The sequence below is a fragment of the Coregonus lavaretus genome, assembly GCF_964263955.1.
Source record: "Coregonus lavaretus genome assembly, chromosome: 10".
NCBI classification, from domain to species: Eukaryota; Metazoa; Chordata; class Actinopteri; order Salmoniformes; family Salmonidae; genus Coregonus; species Coregonus lavaretus.
In genome coordinates this window covers 37,793,247-37,812,766 of record NC_139997.1, presented here as the reverse complement: position 1 = coordinate 37,812,766, position 19,520 = coordinate 37,793,247, and the positions used below count along the sequence as shown (strand labels likewise).

General features: G+C 44.9%; 1 protein-coding gene across 1 annotated transcript; it reads right to left on the bottom strand.

Moving 5' to 3' along the window:
• Positions 1-4,601: 4,601 nt before the first annotated feature.
• On the bottom strand, positions 4,602-18,980 carry LOC311136711 (rho GTPase-activating protein 35-like). The gene is made up of 8 exons (XM_084170957.1): positions 18,636-18,980; positions 18,402-18,454; positions 10,421-14,329; positions 9,775-9,916; positions 9,234-9,311; positions 8,789-8,920; positions 7,805-7,910; positions 4,602-7,613 (listed from the first exon to the last, which is right to left on the bottom strand). The coding sequence occupies exons 3-8, from the start codon at positions 14,132-14,134 to the stop codon at positions 7,184-7,186; spliced, it is 4,602 nt and encodes a 1,533-aa protein (XP_084027083.1). The 5' UTR covers positions 14,135-14,329; positions 18,402-18,454; positions 18,636-18,980; the 3' UTR covers positions 4,602-7,183.
• Between the last annotated feature and the right edge of the window lie 540 nt (positions 18,981-19,520).

The window sequence follows — 19,520 nt, the reverse complement described above, 5'->3', positions numbered from 1 at the left end:
CCACATTTTTTGCAGTATTACTTAAGTGCCTTGTTGCAAACAGGATGCATGTTTTGGAATATTTGTATTCTGTACAGGCTTCATTCTTTTCACTGTCAATTAGGTTAGTATTGTGGATGAACTACAATGTTGTTGATCCATCCTCAGTTTCATATCACAGCTATTAAACTCTGTAACCTTTTTAAAGTCACCATTGGCCTCATGGTGAAATCCCTGAGAGGTTTCCTTTCTCTCCGGCAACTGAGTTAGCGCAGTGGTCTAAGGCACTGCATCGCAGTGCTAGCTGTGCCACTAGAGATCCTGGTTCGAATCCAGGCTCTGTCGTAGCCGGCCGTGACCGGGAGACCCATGGGGCAGCGCACAATTGGCCCAGCGTCGTCCAGGGTAGGGGAGGGAATGGCCGGCAGGGATGTTGGTAGAGCATGGTGTTTGCAACGCCAGGGTTGTGGGTTCGATTCCCGTGGGGGGCCAGTATGAAAAATAAAATACAAATATGTATGTACTCACTAACTGTAAGTCGCTCTGGATAAGAGCGTCTGCTAAATGACTAAAATGTAAATGTTAGGAAGGATGCCTGTATCTTTGTAGTGACTGAGTGTATTGATACACCATCAAAAATGTCATTAATAACTTCACCATGCTCGATGGGATATTCAATGTCTGCTTTACCCATCTACCAATAGGTGCCCTTCTTTGCGAGGCATTGGAAAACCTCCATAGTCTTTGTGGTTGAATCTGTGTTTGAAATTCATTGCTCGACTGAAGCACCATACAGATAATTGTATGTGTGGGGTACAGAGATTATATTATTGCACACAGAGTGAGTCCATGCAACTTGATTCTTCTCCTGGACTTATTTAGGCTTGACTCAAGACATTTCAGCTTTTCATTTTTTATTAATTTGTAAAAAATAAAAATAATTCCACTTTGACATTATGGGGTATTTTGTGTAGGTCAGTGACAAAATATATACATTTAATCCATTTTAAATTCAGGCTGTAAAACAACAAAATGTGGAAAAAGTCAAGTGGTGTGAATCCTTTCTGAAGGCACTGTATGTACTTTGAAACAAAACACAGGTTTGTTAACACCATCTTCTCACAAATTCGCTCACTGTACATAATTCGAAACAACACTGTACATAACTAAGAACATCTAAATGCATACTCCCATGCAACTGAATGAGATCACATGGTTGGCATGCAGATGCTGCATGGACGTTTCACCGGTAGAATGATCATTTATGATTGATAGTAAGAAATGTGAATGGAGGGTGACCACAAAAATGTGTGCGTAGAGGTAAAGAAACACATGCGCAGAACATGATACAGATCTTTCCAGGGGGGTGAGACCAATAGTTTATATATACACTAGATGTATACTCTAGATGAAGCAACTGCGCCTCGAAATATTTTGTCATCTATATAAATAAATGTATTAATGTCTGCATTTGTTTTTGCCACCTTTATTATATTACAGACAGCTAAATGCATACTTTAAATGATATGTGAGCTAAACATTTTAAAATATACAGTATCTCACAAAAGTGAGTACACCCCTCACATTTTTGTAAATATTTGAGTATATCTTTTCATGTGACAACACTGAAGAAATGACACTTTGCTACAATGTAAAGTAGTGAGTGTACAGCTTGTATAACAGTGTAAATTTGCTGTCCCCTCAAAATAACACAACACACAGCCATTAATGTCTAAATCGCTGGCAACAAAAGTGAGTACACCCCTAAGTGAAAATGTCAAAATTGGGCCCAAAGTGTCAATATTGTGTGTGGCCACCATCATTTTCCAGCACTGCCTTAACCCTCTTGGGCATGGAGTTCACCAGTGCTTCACAGGTTGCCTCTGGAGTCCTCTTCCGCTCCTCCATGACGACATCACGGAGCTGGTGGATGTTAGAGACCTTGCACTCCTCCACCTTCCGTTTGAGGATGCCCCACAGATGCTCAATAGGGTTTAGGTCTGGAGACATGCTTGGTCAGTCCATCACCTTTACCCTCAGCTTCTTTAGCAAGGCAGTGGTCGTCTTGGAGGTGTGTTTGAGGTCGTTATCATGTTGGAATACTGCCCTGCGGCCCAGTCTCCGAATGGAGGGGATCATGCTCTGCTTCAGTATGTCACAGTACATGTTGGCATTCACGGTTCCCTCAATGAACTGTAGCTCCCCAGTGCCGGCAGCACTCATGCAGCCCCAGACCATGACACTCCCACCACCATGCTTGACTGTAGGCAAGACACACTTGTCTTTGTACTCCTCACCTGGTTGTCGCCACACACGCTTGACACCATCTGAACCAAATAAGTTTATTGGTCTCATCAGACCACAGGACATGGTTCCAGTAATCCATGTCCTTCGTCTGCTTGTCTTCAGCAAACTGTTTGCGGGCTTTCTTGTGCATCATCTTTAGAAGAGGCTTCCTTCTGGGACGACAGCCATGCAGACCAATTTGATGCAGTGTGCGGCGTATGGTCTGAGCACTGACAGGCTGACCCCCCACCCCTTCAACCTCTGCAGCAATGCTGGCAGCACTCATACGTCTATTTCCCAAAGACAACCTCTGGATATGACGCTAAGCACGTGCACTCAACTTCTTTGGTCGACCATGGCGAGGCCTGTTCTGAGTGGAACCTGTCCTGTTAAACCGCCGTATGGTCTTGGCCACCGTGCTGCAGCTCAGTTTCAGGGTCTTGGCAATCTTCTTATAGCCCAGGCCATCTTTATGTAGAGCAACACTTACTTTTTTCAGATCCTCAGAGAGTTCTTTGCCATGAGGTGCCATGTTGAACTTCCAGTGACCAGTATGAGGGAGTGTGAGAGCGATGACACCAAATTTAACACACCTGCTCCCCATTCACACCTGAGACCTTGTAACACTAACGAGTCACATGACACCGGGGAGGGAAAATGGCTAATTGGGCCCAATTTACTTCAATACATGTACACTGAACAAAAATATAAATGCAACATGTAAAGTGTTGGTCCCATGTTTCATGAACTAAAATAAAAGATCCCGGAAATTTTACCATACACACAAAAAGCTTATTTCTCTCAAATTTTGTGCACAAATTTGTTTAAATCCATGTTAGTGATCATTTCTTCTTTGCCAAGACAATCCATTCACCTGACAGGTGTGGCATATCAAGAAGCTGATTAAACAGCATGATCATTACACAGGTGCACCTTGTGCTGAGGACAATAAAAGGCCACTCTAAAATGTGCAGTCTTGTCACATAACACAATGCCACAGATGTCTCAAGTTTTGAGGGAGCGTGCAATTGACTGTTGCCAGATAATTGAATGTTAATTTCTCTACCATAAGCTGCCTCCAACATCGTTTTAGAGAATTTGGCAGTATGTCCAACCAGCCTCACAACCATGTATTTACCACATGTATGGCGTTGTGTGGGCGAGCGGTTTGCTGATGTCAACGTTGTGAACAAATCAAATACATTTATATTTGTCACATGCACCGAACACAACAGGTGTAGACCTTACCGTGAAATGCTTACTTACAAGCCCTTAACCAACAATGCAGTTGTGAACAGAGTGCCCCATGGTGGCGGTGAGGTTATGGTATGGGCAGGCATAATTTACGGACAACAAACACAATTGCATTTTATCGATGGCAATTTGAATGCAGAGATACCGTGAAGAGATCCTGAGGCCCATTGTCATGCCATTCATCTGCTGCCATCACCTCATGTTTCAGCATGATAATGCACAGCCCCATGTCGCAAGGATCTGTACACAATTCCTGGAAGCTGAAAATGTCCCAGTTCTTCCATGGCCTGCATACTCACCAGACATGTCACCCATTGAGCATGTTTGGGAGGCTCTGGATTGACGTGTACAACAGCGTGTTCCAGTTCCCGCCAATATCTAGCAACTTCGCACAGCCATTGAAGAGGAGTGGGACAACATTCCACAGGCCACAATCAACAGCTTGATCAACTCTATGTGAAGGAGATGTGTCGCGCTGCATAAGGCAAATGGTGGTCACACCAGATACTGACTAGTTTTCTGATCCACGTCAATTGACTGATTTCCTTATATGAACTATAACTCAGTAAAATCTTTGAAATTGTTGCATTTATATTTTTGTTCAGTATACATTTGTCCTTGAAACATTTAATTGAATACTGTAGAATTCCATTCATTCCTAAGGACTGCTTCTTCTGGGGAGTGCCAATATGGCTGACCGGTGGTTTCAAAAACCCTCTCATTGGCCAATACATAGCATCAGCAATCCAGGGTTTATATGCATCATTGGACGGGACAGGGCGTAACGGGCAGCCAGTTACCTACGGATCCGCGGCCTCACATCAGAGGGGATATTACTGAAATAACCATAGTTTGAGATTTAAGTGCAATATCTTATAGTGAAATAACATTTACTTTATTGTAATTGCACAAATTATATAACTATCCTGTCAGTCAACATTGCATTACATCAGAATAACTGCTATATAGGCAAACAATTGAATAAGCAATGTGTCAGACACATCACTTCCCTAATCATGCAGCCAAATGTACAGTAAGATCTTACTTGACGTTCACTCACATGGAATCACAGGAGGTCTGAGGACAATTTTACAATATTTAATTTATTCACTATTATACAGATCACATAAGGCCTTCATCTTCATACACCATTCTCAGTCAGACAAATGGTTTGCTGTTGATGAATAGTACTTCATCTTTCACTTGCTATTTCACTTTTGTATTATTTTGTTCTCACACTTTCATGTTTTAAAATAATGAGTTGTTCAACCTTCTCCCTTGGTGTGTTCTTAAATCATGCACTAAACTGAAGAGGCCTTAAACCATTCACAAAATTTAAAAAATTGACTTTCAAATCATTTAAAATGCACACAAAAATTTTTTTTCTACCATTGACTAAAGGCCAAAGTGTTAGGCCCCCTAACATACAAATAAACAACCATTTTAGTATAGTATGCTCTCGCCTTTTCTTCTTCATTGAACAGCAGATCTGTCAAAGTTGTGTCAGAAATGAAGTGAGCCAAAGTCACATTCTACTGGGACAATTTGTTTTTCCTATCTATCTCCCATCTGGTCTGTTAATAATGCGTGTGGTAATAATGTACTGTACTGGGGGAGGAGTTACTTGCAGCGTTAGTCTATTGATCACAGAGACGACTGCCTCACAGAGACGACTGCCTCCCACAGCAGGAAAACACCAAGGATAAGTACCAGTGAGTGATCCCAAGTATTGAGTAGAATTGACCCTCAATACAACCAATAGCTTTGACTGATCTGTTCTGAGCAGGCAGCATGAGAACAATCCAACATGGCCGACAGAGTACAGCCATGCCTCCTGGCCAATCATCAGTCATCCCCAGAAGGTGCCTGTGGCAATGCTTTCATCTTATATTGATAGAAGAATACAGAATATAGCAGGAGTATTCATTAAATTACTTTACCTTGACTGCTTGTTTGTTTTTCTACGAGAGAGAGAGGACAGTTAAACACCAACATAAACCCCATAGAACACTGGAGCTAGTTACTCTATGCTTTGTTGACATTCCTGGGCATGAGTCCATACATCTCTATAGGATATCCTATACTGTTATTACTACACTGTAGTTCGTTGCAGTGTTTTCTGTATGCACACCTTGCCTCAGTTTAAGGTCCTTATTATTAGATGAGTACAAAAGAGCTCAACTGGCTAGACACCCATAGCAACACATCCGGCATCATTTTGCAATAGGGCAGTGGTTTCCATGGCCACCAGATAACACAGTGGAACAGATACAGTAAATATAGAGGCCTTGTCTGGTATAACTAATGTATTTCTAACCTCTCCCTCATTATGCTACTGTCTGATGTTTCTGTCAATAATTCCCATAATCAATCTTCAATGTTCAATCATCAACCCCTAACTGATGGAGTGGATCTGAAGTCATCTAAACCAAGAGCATTCCTCTCCTAGATCCTAAAGGGTCTGATTAACTGACCCTGGCTCAAACTTACTTTCCTAAACAACACCAGCCGACTTCCATATTCACAACCATCAGTAAAGCAACAGCAGTCCTAAAAAGAGAAGGGGAACTCCATGCTAGTCAAACCTGCATTCTCAGAACAAACTATTTCTGACTTGACTAAGATGAAAGAGGAATGTGTAATCAGTATTATTGTTTGCTTTTCCATGGGGTTATAAAGTGAGCCCTGTATCCTCTAAAATAACACTTTTATAATGACAGGGTCATGTTACCGAGCCTCTCTCTACTACTGCCACGCCCACCCAGCCATTCAAACAAACTACAAGTAAATTGATCAAGGTTGCATTTCATGGAACTTCACACTAGAATTCAAAAGTGCAGATAAGTATGTGGATACAAAAACAAGGGTTTGGATGTAAACAACGTTTTGATCTGCAAAGGCCCCTTCAGAGGCAATGGGTATGGCTGTTTGAGCTGTGAACTCAACACACTAAAACATTCTGGCCCAACAACCCCCTTTTGGAAAAAAATAAAATGAAAACATTCTGACGATTAAAGTGCACCCCTGGATGTCCCCCCCTCTCCCAAACTGCCACCCCCCCAACCCCACTGAACCCCCCAACCCCGTAGCAGGGGTCCTTCAGGCAGACAGGGAGGCTCCCCAAACGGCGGCATGTTACCGCCCACAGCCTTCAGAGGCACAGTTCATACATCCAGTGGCTACTTTCATTAACAAACAGAAAGAAACATGTAAAACTATTATACACAAATAAAAACATAGTGATGGGCACAAATCATATCTTCCAACTTGACATGGAGGCTTGGACTTTTTCATCATGGTGTATCATTAGGATTAAAATGGTTAGTTGGCAGAGAGATGCTAACTGTAACAATGACACCCACTCTGTTCTTTCCCCCGGCCCTCCTGTTGGTGAGTCCTAGAGTCAGATTCCAGGTTATCAGGGGCTATAGGGGGGTGGAGGGGAGGAGTCAGCATTGTGATCTGCACTGGCACACAGGTGGCAGGGAAGGGTCAGCTGGATGCTGTTCACTAGTGGTAAGTTGGGTAAGTGGCAAGTTTGTTTGTCAAACGCTCCTCGTCTCCTCTCTCTCTTTACCCATGTTATTATCGATGACCGAACAAGGTAGTGTCATAGTGTGTGTGTTGGTGTCTGTGTAAGTGACTAAGGTCCAGCATCATCAAATCAGGGGTGCAGCATGTGCTCCCTTCTCAGTGTCTCTTGCTCGGTGGAGGCGCAGTGGGGGTGTTGGTGGAGGGGGGGCAGGAGGGACTGCAGGGGCGACTGGGGGGTCGTGGGGGGCGACTGCTGCAGGGGGCTGAATTGTGTGGCGGTGGGGGGAGGGGAGGAGCGGTAGCAGGAATAGGCAGAGCCCCCAGTGAGGGTGGTGGTGGGGGAGGCAGGGAGGCCAGCCAGGCCAGTGGGGGTGTCCAGGAGGGGCTGGTTGTAGAAGAAGAAAGCACACTGGTGGATGAAAGTCTCAATGATTGTCTGGTAGGTCCGTGTGGCTGTCAGGGCATCCATGGTGGTGAAGTCTGGCCGCATCAGAGTGGGCCAGAAACAGATGGACAGATTCTCACTGGTCATCAGGTTCTGTCTGCTCAGCTGGCTTACCCTGAGAGAGACAACACAATACACTCCCATCAACAACAATATGACAACAGCTACTAGTGTAATAACATTATTACACAGGTATAAGAGCTCATTAATGATACATGTTACAAAACATGCAAATGGTTTCAGTCACAATGCAGTCAGGGCCAAGGTCATAGAATGAAACAGTTGGCCAGTCTGATCTGCACTCACTTGTGTAAGTGGCTCATGACAAATCTGAAAACGTCATAGTTCTCCCTGGGGAACTTCCTCAGCACATCCTTCATGGTGTACAGCTTTTGTTCCCTGTCGTTGATTTCTGTGCACACACACAGGGAGGGAGGGAGGGAGTCAGTGCTATGACTCATATGTTTTCAACAATGTTACTCCATATGCAGCACTACATACATACAGTATACATATACACACATACAGTTACAATATATGATGTACATGTTTTCTGAGAACAAAACAGACATATCCTTATTCCACCCCTCTACGAGAACCTGATACTGTCTAAATCACAAGCGTCACTCACTGAACAACCACTCATCACCACCCTAGCCAGCTAGCTCCATGTCTTACTGAACCCTCCAGTACCCCAGTACCCATCCCTAACCCCAGCCAGCTAGATCTTACTGAACCCTCCAAAACCCCAGGACTCCTCCCTAACCCCAGCCAGCTCCATATCTTACTGAACCCTCCAAAACCCCAGTACCCATCCCTAACCCCAGCCAGCTAGATCTTACTGAACCCTCCAGAACCCCAGGACTCCTCCCTAACCCCAGCCAGCTCCATGTCTTACTGAACCCTTCAGAACCCCAGGACTCCTCCCTAACCCCAGCCAGCTCCATATCTTACTGAACCCTTCAGAACCCCAGGACTCCTCCCTAACCCCAGCCAGCTCCATATCTTACTGAACCCTCCAGAACCCCAGGACTCCTCCCTAACCCCAGCCAGCTCCATGTCTTACTGAACCCTCCAGAACCCCAGGACTCCTCCCTAACCCCAGCCAGCTCCATGTCTTACTGAACCCTCCAGAACCCCAGGACTCCTCCCTAACCCCAGCCAGCTCCATGTCTTACTGAACCCTCCAGAACCCCAGGACTCCTCCCTAACCCCAGCCAGCTCCATGTCTTACTGAACCCTCCAGAAGCCCGGTGCCCTTCCCTAAACATAGCCAACTCCATGTCTTACTGAAGGCCTCGAGCAACTCCACCTGCAGGATGCAGGGCACCAAGGGCTCCGGCAGCTCAGAGAAGAAGGCCTTCAGAGCCCCAGCCACCGTGTTGATGGCAAAGTCCTTCTCCACTAGGTCCAGCCCATGGTCTGTGGTAGAGGGAGGTGAAGGTTAGAAGGAGAGAAAAGGGGAGAAAAACCGGTAGGAGAAGGAGAGAAAGGGGCAGAGAGAAGGATAGGAATAGTGTGTCAGAGGTAGTCGGCTTTGTCACTGTTCTAAATATATTTTGTTGTAGGCCATAATTTCCTCTACAGCTCATGTGTCAATATATTGATTAGCCACATAACTAACAAGGGTTAGTCCAGGGCTTAGGGACAGACAGTGTGGTGAGTATTACAGTTGATCCATCCATGAGTCTGATACATTGTTTTAGAGCATACAGCACTAGGTACAGTAACTCACCCTGGTCAAACTGCCTCTGCATGCTCTCCATCTCACACTTGTTCCCGCTCACCCTGTACAGCCCCTCTGTGTTGAGACCTGCAGAGAGACGGAGATTGAAACCAGGAAGAATGCTTCATTAGATCGACTCCACCATCCGCATTACGTCATTATCCATTTCCAGTAAAGTCAATGAGGGCACTGCTGAAGTACAGCACTTGATCACTGGCTACAATTGCTCTAGTGTAGTTAGTTCTTCTTGGCTTATTAAATGTAAATAGAGTTGCATTCACATTACATTTTTGTCATTTAGCAGATGCCTTCATCCAGAACGGCTTACAGTAAGCATATTGAAATTAAACAACCTCATAAAAGGGATTATTGTAAGTAAAACATTCACAGTGCAACACAGATTTACCTCAGAATGATCAATGATAAGATTATGCCTACGTTTTGCACAGCATCCAGGTCAAATAGCATAATGAACCAGGCAAATACACACACACACACACACATATAAACAAACACAGGGGAGAAGAGGAGACAGAAAATGGTGACCTACCTGTGGTCTCAATGAAGTGGACACACTTGTCGATAAAAAGTGGGATAGGTCTGTCTGGGGACACCACGTTGACCAGGGGCACCCCAAAGTAGTTGCTCTCCAGGGGCTTGGGAATAGAGGGCCGAGGCTTTGGTCTGGTTTTCTGCACAGAAACAGTAATGTTGACATTGTTAATGACCAAGTCTATATTATTTAAAAAATGCATTATGTCAACACCATGTTCAATTCAGCTGAAAACTGGCAAACTAAATTTGCCTTCATGTATTCAGCATCAACAGCTGCCGCATCAAGTGTCTTAGTCACTCTGAAATACAGGCTTAAATTCTACCCACACACTTTAGAATTTCACATAGCTTACTTTCTATGAATAGCATATTAGCATGGAGGAATAGTTTTGATTAAAACAATCAAGCAATTACGCATCAAAAAAGTTATTTAGAAAGTAAAGAGTAAAAAAAAAAAAAAAAAAAAAATGTTTACATGGGAAATCATATTAACCATGTTGTCATTACTTAACCACGTTTATCGTATCAACGCTAGCCATCCATTTACCTAAACTTGAAAGAGAATAGTCATTCAAACTTGAAAATAATAGTGTTAACCCATTAGCAGTTAAGAGGAGAATACTAAGTGAAGAAATACGTACCTTGGCAGTTCGCCGTAGGCTCTTCAGAATGTTCCTCTTCTTGGGGTCCTCTCCCTCCTCGTTGATGATGTCTCCTTTCAGGGTTCCGAACTCGTCATCCTTGATCTTTGGCAGGGCCCCCATCTCGTCGTCGCTGCCAATGAAGCTAGTGCGGAAGCTGCTGAACTTACCCAGGCGTTTGGAGCGGTCACGGTACAGCCGGGGCTTCACCCCCGCCGCCGAGAACTTCCTGCGGCGCTCCAGGGAACTGCTATCTGCCTCACTGTCCGAGCCGTTCCCGTTAGAGTGCATCCTGTTGGCGTTGCGGATGGTGATTATCTTGCCCTGCGTGCTGTCGTGTGGCACAGAGTAGATGATCTCCTCGTTGCTGGGCCGGGGCTTAGACACAGCATCCATGGGCTCTGCATAGTCTGAGGGGTCGTATCCTCCGTCCCCACCTGGCACCCATGTCACAGCAGAGGGCAGGGAGCGACGGTGGCCCATGGTGTCTGTGTTGTAGGGGTTTCGGCCCACCTTCCGGAAGTCAAAGGTCACAGTGGGCTTGGGCCTCACCTGGGGAGGGACCTTGCTGTTGAGTTTGTTCTCAAAAGAGCTGATATCAGAGATGACAGCGACATCGCTGGAGTCCAGGTCAGGCAGGTTGAAGCCCCCACCATGGGAGGTGAGTGTGCCATCGAAGTAGGGTGGGGAGGGCTCCACGTCATCCACATCAGAGTCTAGGAACATGTTGCCGGGGCTGGGTGAGCTACAGCGAGGGGAGTAGGCAGTCTCAATAGTGCAGGCCTCAGCCACGTTATCATACATGTGTGTTGCCTCCACAATGTTGCGTTTCTCCACCACCTCCATCAAGAAGGGCTGGAACATCTCTATCCTGTGCAGGCCGCCCACCACCCCTCCGGACCCACACACCACAATGTTGAACCTGCCCTCTATCTCTTGGGCCAGCTCCTCTCCCTGGACCAGCTGCTCTCTGGCAGACTCACTCTCTGTGAGCTCCACCTGGCTCTCCCCTACTGCCAGCAGCTGAACAGGGATGATGTCCTGGATCTCACACAGGAAGGCACATAGGGTCTCCAAGGAGGCCTTGCGGCGGGCTGAGTACACAACAATGTAGCCATGCACTAAACTGCTCTTCCTCAGGGAGAAGGAAGCATGGTAGGAAAGCAGGGAGAGTTCAATCACCTGTTTGTGAGGCCCCACCGTCTGCTCCAGTATCACTGAGGTCCCACTATTGGATGTTGGCCTGCAGTGCTGAGGCAGTAGGAAGGGAGAGAGGAGCTGTTCCACGTCGTAGTTGTCTCCACACATCAAGCACATGACGATGCGGATGTCTGCCTCTTGGCTGGGCTGGTGAGGAGGGCCTGGAGGTTTAGGAGGCAGAGGTGGGGAGCTGCTACTGAAAGATGAGCTCCTCCTAGAGTCCAGGAGACCCCTCAATACTTGATTGATCTGACTGTCATTCACATTGTGCCCATAGCCCACACCAGGAGAGGCTGGGTCTAGGAAGCTACACTGCAGTCTCCTTGCTACCTGCTGTCCCTGTGTTATCAGGCCTAAAGCAGTTTCTCCCCCAATATCTGCATACGTCCCTACACCTCTTTTAGTAACCAAGAGCAGAGACGTTAAAAGCTGAGCTATATGGCCGTCCCTTCTACCGATGGTTGACTCCCGCAACCTTTCAATGCTTTCTACGACGTAAGTTAGGGACTCTTTTGAGTTGTACAGACACAGGCATCCATGGGGTGTGAAGGTGGGAGTGTGAAAGGAGTTTACAGGAAGTCGTACGTTTCCCTCGATAGGTCGCAGGGTCAGCTCATACATTTTCCCATCCAGCACATACCGGTCGTCATTGGTACAGAGAGCCCTGATCTCATTGGCAAACTCCCTGGCCAGTCCGTCTTTGCCCAATATCACAAGGTTGATTCGGTCAGCTTTAATATCCCCAAAATGGGACTTCACATTGAAGAATGGGTAGCATGTTGGGAAGCGTGAGGCGAGGAGCTGCTCCATCTTGAAATCTCCACACTGTGGGCTGCTGGGGCAGGTCTCCTTGGTGGGGTGGTAGACAAAGTGGATATGCTTCAACACCAGAGCATCTCTCTCAGCTGGAAGCTTCTGCAGGGCCTTAAACCTCTGCTCCTCCCCTAAAACCTCCTGGATGGCCCCCATCTTCTCCTTGCTGGGCTTAGCATCCACCTCCAGCTCATAGAAGAGCTCAGAGTACTCCAGCAGCAGCTCCTGGAAGTCCTCTTTAGCGTGGTCTATTATCTCTTTCTGGTGGCGGTTGTAGAGGTCCAGGTACTCTGATTCCTCCAACCATTGGTAGAAGTCTTCATTCATGATGAAGCTGCGGGCCTCTTCCCAGGGCTTGCCTGGCGTGACAAAGGGAGAACAGGCCAGCTTGTGCATGAACTCCTGCCTCATCTCTGCCCGCTTGCACTCGTTCCTCAGGTGGTCCAGGTGGGTGTTGAAAATGTTCTCGGCTGGGGCCGTCTCCAGCAGGTCTGAGGGGATGCGCTCATCCTCCATGTTGTCTATGTGAGACGTGTCCTCCCATGGAGAGTCCTCCAAAACCACAAACCAGTGGGCAAAGTGCTGCTTGGACTCCAGGACCTTCTGAACCCCAGACCAGCTCAGCTGGTCGATCTCATCCAGGTCAGGCACCAGGGATCTAAGTGCTAGAGGAAGAGTGCTCAGATAGATTTTCCGACGTCTCTCAATGTGCTCCTGTTTTAGACGGTACACATGCTGCTGGAAGAGCTTCTTGCATTTCGCTGTACCCTCTAGAAAGACGTATTCCTTGAACTCTGAAGAGCTGTGCATGCGTAGACTGGTGTTAAGCCAGGTCTCGTTGTGGTTCTTCACTACACGGTTGACTAGCCATTCGTATCGGTCTTTAGCCAGGGCTATCTGCTGACTCTGGAGCTTGAGGGCCTCAAAGTAAGGAATGATCTTGGGCTTGCCCCTGCTCTTATCAATGAGTTGCACCAAAGCAATGAAGGCTAGGTCAACATTGATGTTAGAGCGCGCAGACGTCTCCACCACTGGAAGACTCTTTTTAGTGATGGCAAAGGTGTGAGAATCTTTGATGTAGCGTTCAACTCCCTCATCGCACTTGGTTAAGACTAGCACAATGGGCTTCTTTGTTTTGCTCAGCTGACCGTAAAGGTTTGTGACAAACTTCAACTGGTCGTCAAAGTTGCGGTTCATCCCCCTACTGACGTCCACACAGAGCATGAACCCGTCAGCCTGTATCTTGCCCTCAGGCATCTGCTTCTGCTCAAAGTCCTGCTCCAGCCCCAGCTGGTCCGTGCAGAAGTACATCAGCTTCTCTGCAGAGGCCAGCTTGGTGGAGGCCGCCCTCTTGATGTAGGGCTGCATGGCAGTGCTGCGGTGTGGCTGGAACGTCTGGTCATCAATGAACTCTGTTTGCTCCACCACATGCATCCTGCACTCCGGCCCCTCCTCCACCACCCGCCCCACCTCCCCCCAGAACAGGAAGTGGTCATTGTTAACCACTCTGCCCCCAAAGTCACTTGTGCTCAGCACTGATGTGTGGTCCAGATAGAAGTCATCAGCGCTGGGGCGCACAAAGCGGTTACACAGGCAGGACTTGCCCACGCCACACTGGCCCTTCTCTTTCTCAGTCCCTGACAAACCCACAACAATAAGGTTGTATGTGGGGGACTTAGCATCTTGCTTTTTTGCCATCATTATCGTCTGCTGACACTCATCCTGCCATCATCAGGCACTTGATCGGAGAGTACACCTGGATGTGTGTCCATAGAGTGGCAGATGTACAGTAGGGATGAAGTTCAGTTGGTGTTTCCTGTAGTGTGCTTCAACAGCAGTGTTGGGGTGTAGCAAAGGCGGAGGCTTCTCTCATTCATTCCTAATGTAGATATGAGCCTGTCAGAACAAAAAGAAGAGCACAAAAATCTAATAATTAGCTAAACAAAATGTTAATTTATGTTTAAAAAGGTACAAATATTAGTTTTTAACCTTATTTCTGCTCTCATCAAAAAAAGAACAGTCAAACACCTTCACAAGAATGACAGTGGTTAAAAGAAGACAAGACTAAGAATAATTTCCCTTCAACTTAATGAGAGAACACTGAGTAGGGGGGCATGAATTTCTCATTTCTAATCCTATCTCAATCTGGGCTGGCCTTTTAATAGAACACCTCAAAAAGCACAAGAAAGAGGATTGACACACACATTCTCAGATTGTTCTGAAATCGTTTCTGTTGTTAGAAACAGATAACATTAGCATTCCTGCAACATTATTTTGTGTAAATATAAATTGACCATTAAAATGTATATAGGATTCATATAATAGTCAATAACTAAAGTACCTTACATTGGACTTGGACCAAACTTTTTTTCTAACGAGTTACACATGAGGAATCCAAAAGAATGGTCAAAAGCCACTCACGGACCCCCCCATGCCAATCCCACCCCAACAACGAGTATATAGTATCAGTTCTCGGTGTCTGACAAGTAGTATGGCGCTGTGGCTCTGAGTATTGTTTCCTCATTCTATGTCATCTATTCCTAGTGAATGTGGTGATTGTTTTTGGTGATTATTATTATTTTATTGTTTCAAATGCTAACTTCGTAGGATTTGAGGCACAAATCCAAGACAAGTCAATAGTACCTACATACCAGTCAAAAGTTTGGACACCTACTCATTCAAGGGTTTTTCTTTATTTTTACATTGTAGAATAATAGTGAAGACATCAAAACTATGAAATAACACATATGGAATCATGTAGTAACCAAAGAAGTGTTAAACAAATCAAAATATATTTTATATTTGAGTTTCTTCAAATAGCCACCCTTTGCCTTGATGACAGCTTTGCACACTCTTTGCATTCTCTCAACCAGCTTCATGAGGTAGTCACCTGGAACGCATTTCAATTAACAGGTGTGACTTCTTAAAAGTTAATTTGTGGAATTTCTTTCCTTCTTAATGTGTTTGAGCCAATCAGTTGTGTTGTGACAAGGTAGGGAGGGGTATACAGAAGATAGCCCTATTTGGTAAAAGACCAAGTCCATATTATGGCAAGAACAGCTCAAATAAGCAAAGAGAAACGACAGTCCATTACTTTAAGACATGAAGGTCAGTCAATATGGAAAATTTCAAGGACTTAGAAAGTTTCTTCAAGTGCAGTCGCAAAAACCATAAAGCGCTATGATGAAACTGGCTCTCATGAGGACTGCCACAGGAATGGAAGACCCAGAGTTACCTCTGCTGCAGAGGATAAGTTCATTAGAGTTACCAGCCTCAGAAATTGCAGCCTAAATAAATGCTTCACAGAGTTCAAGTCACAGACACATCTCAACATCAACTGTTCAGAGGGGACTGTGTGAATTAGGCCTTCATGGTCGATTTGCTGCAAAGAAACCACTACTAAAGGACACCAATAAGAAGAAGAGGCCTGCTTGGGCCAAGAAACACGAGCAATGGACATTAGACCGGTGGAAATGTGTCATTTGGTCTGGAGTCCAAATTTGAGATTTTTGGTTACAACTGCAATGTCTTTGTGAGACGTGGTGTGGGTGAACAGATGATCTCCGCATGTGTAATTCCCACCGTAAAGCATGGAGGAGGTGGTGTTATGGTGTGGGGGTGCCCACAGGGGACCAGTATGAAAAAATGTATGCACTCACTAACTGTAAGTCGCTCTGGATAAGAGCGTCTGCTAAATGACTAAAATGTAAAAATGTGCTTTGCTGGTGACACTGTCTGTGATTTATTTAGAATTCAAGGCACACTTAACCAGCATGGCTACCACAGCATTCTGCAGCGATACGCCATCCCATCTGGTTTGGGCTTAGTGAGACTATCATTTGTTTTTCAACAGGACAATGACCCAACACACCTCCAGGCTGTGTAAGGGCTATTTTACCAAGAAGGAGAGTGATGGAGTGCTGCATCAGATGACCTGGCCTCCACAATCCCCCGACCTCAACCAAATTGAGATGGTTTGGGATGAGTCGGACCACAGAGTGAAGGAAAAGCAGCCAACAAGTGCTCAGCATATGTGGGAACTCCTTCAAGACTGTTGGAAAAGCATTCCAGGTGAAGCTGGTTGAGAGAATGCCAAGTGTGTGCAAAGCTGTCATCAAGGCAAAGGGTGGCTATTTGGTTGGAATGGAGTAAATGGAATCAGAAACATGTTTTTCTTGTGTTTGATACCATTCCATTTACTCCACTCCAGCCATAGATCTCCGTTCCAGCCATTATTATGAGCCGTCCTCCCCTCAACAGCCTCCACTGCTGTATACTCGTTGTTGGGTTGAGATTAGCGTTGGGTGTGGGGGGTTCGTGGGTGGCTTTTGACCATTTCTTTGGATTCCTCATGTCTTACTCATTGTTAGAAAAATATTTGGTCCAAATAAGATGTAAGGTACTATATTTATTAAATATGATATGAATCCTATAAATTAAAACGGCAAATTGGCTTACAATCAATTAGCTTAATTTCTTAGAGATCAAATCATATCTCAACAAAATAATTTTGCAGGGATGCTTATCTTATCCGTTTCTAACTACAGAAATGATTTTGGGCTCTTTCTGCCTACTCATGACTTGGCAGGTTTTGGAGTGTGAGCAGGGAGGAAGAGGAGGGGAGTGAAGGGGAGGAAGAGGAGAAGCACTCTTCACACTAATTGGAATCCCATCCTACCTATCGCTAGCCAAGAGCATTGAGGGGATGGATGGTCTGTGTGTCTCATAACTATGTAAGATATGTCCTCATCTCTGGTGGCCAAGGATCTCTTCAGACAAAGGGCTGGGCAGTGGTATTGGTTTCCTTGCCAACCTTTAGCTGGTCACTACTAAGGATCTATGCTCTTGACTATGGCCTTGATCCTGAATATCATGATCATGGATGAATGACAACACACATTTAGGTAAACATCAACCTCTTTAGACAGCAACAAAAATATAAACCCATCAGTTTGAACTGTTCTTATTGTAATAGCCTCCTAATTGCTGTGTTTATACTGTTGCCAAACAAAGAAAAACAACAGAAGAAAGATCTTCCCAGCATACAGACAATCACTAATTAGCAAATCCAGTCTACTACATGTACACAGTAACCAATCATCATCACCAGTGTTAGAATCAGGTAAGGTTTGGGGTACTCTTGTCTGTCAAGTTGCCAAGCAGTATATTTGACAGAGAGGAAGGGTCCATACTGGAGATGCTCCATAACTACAACCAATGCACAAACAGGAAAAGCAAATTATGACAAGAGGATGCACAAAGTACAACCAGAAAACTAATCACACTGTATTATTGTGATAAAATGACTAATGTAAATAGACTATTGATGTACTTACTGTATCAATATTGACATGAAATGTGGAAACAAACTGGTAGGCTACTGCCATTTAATAAAACTGTTTTCATTATTATTGTTCACAAAAAGGAGGCATCGCCATATATTCTAAACCTATATAAAATCCTGCATTTAAAACATGTCTAAATAGCCCATCAAAGGCACAGTAGGCAGTCCATCATGGAGCTCAGCTGTGCAAGGCCTGACACAACCAGATTGAACAGGCAAATTCTTTGGAAATGAAAACAAGCAAGTCTCTACCCTACCCTCTGATTGTAAAGATACATCCTTTTCTACATTCAGAAGGACAAACATAATTGCGCCATATTGTTCGAAATTGTAAATATATAGTGGGTTGGTTACAACTCCGTATGCATATTTTAATGGGTAAACAACGGTTTTGGAATGAATTTTCATGGAAAGCACTGGCCACGACAGGCCTCTTGTCCACAGAATGAAATTGCCGACTCGTAACTAAACCCATTCACCTCGTATTTCAAAATCCACTTGCACTTTTTAATCACCCTATTCACTCAAAGATACATTTGTAACAGACTGATCATGAGAATTTTAGCTGGAACACTGGTTTCAGTCTGTGTTTCAGATTAAAATGGGGAGAAAGTGAATACATACCATCGCATTCTCCCTGAATCTGTCAGGCCAGCGCTTGCCGCAGCCCTCGCCGCCTGATATACATGGATATAAGAAACACAAATGTGGCTCGTTTGATTCCAAAACAGACACAACTAACTATACGTAGGTTGTTATTGTTAGCTTGACAGATTCATTGTAAGTCTATATCCCCATTTCGATTATTTTCAATTCCATTGATATGTCCGTTTTCTTTGTGATAGTAAAACTACTAACGTAAAAACAATGATCTTCCTGTTATTTATTTTTTTCTCCTCGGCGAATAAAAGCTTGTGTCACCGTCTTCTCCTTGGTTCACCACGTTGCTTTTGACCAATTATTATGTCCATTGTTGTGCCAACATTATGCTGGATCGATCATGCACGGGACACCGGTCGAGGTTGCTTTAATTGCGGTACAATGTTTATTCTAAACTGTTTTAATGCAACAAATTGGTAACGTCCTTATCAATTTCACAAGAGATTGCGTGTGTGTGAAAGTGTTTTTCCCCCAGCTTCCCAATAATGGCGGCGGCCCTCCTCCCGGAGCTAATTCTCCTCTCCTTTTCTCGGAAAAAGGGGAGCTACGGAGACAGCCGCCGCGGAGACTCACCCAGCGGCGCACACACACAACTGCAGCACGTCGCTATTTACAAAGGCGAGACGCTGCTGTCATGCCGACACGCGCAATCACTGCTACAAAGGTGACTTTAGCCAACGTACGTCAAGGATGATATTGGCTGTGATATATCTGTGTCAGGACCACTTAGGCTGCATTCCTTCTTTTCACAAACTAACCACTAGATTTTTAATAGAGCTCTATTTTGTCTGCACAAAATGACATCACCTGCTTTGGTAGGGTCTTTGTCTTATTCTACTATTATTGTGTCCTACTCTAAATTCACCCAATACGTCATAGTAATAATTGTTCAAATGATTATTAGGCGCATCCCTGTTCTGAGATGGGTCACAAAAAGTCAAAAAATAGATTTAAATACTTTCAAGTAGAAGTGAAAGGATAGGCCGATTAACATTGTCTAAAAATAATATTTCCTATTCAACATTGGACAATGTACTGTATCTTGGGGTTTCCACTAGCTTCTATACTATAGCCACAAAGTCA

Excerpts from the sequence above, each read along its gene's own strand:
- LOC311136711 (XM_084170957.1), bottom strand. The coding sequence starts at position 14,134 with ATGATGGCAAAAAAGCAAGATGCTAAGTCCCCCACATACAACCTTATT. Across the intron at positions 8,921-9,233 it reads GCAGAGGCAGTTTGACCAGG|ACCATGGGCTGGACCTAGTG; the intron begins GTGAGTTACTGT and ends CCTCTACCACAG. Across the intron at positions 7,614-7,804 it reads GTCATGAGCCACTTACACAA|GGTAAGCCAGCTGAGCAGAC; the intron begins GTGAGTGCAGAT and ends TGTCTCTCTCAG.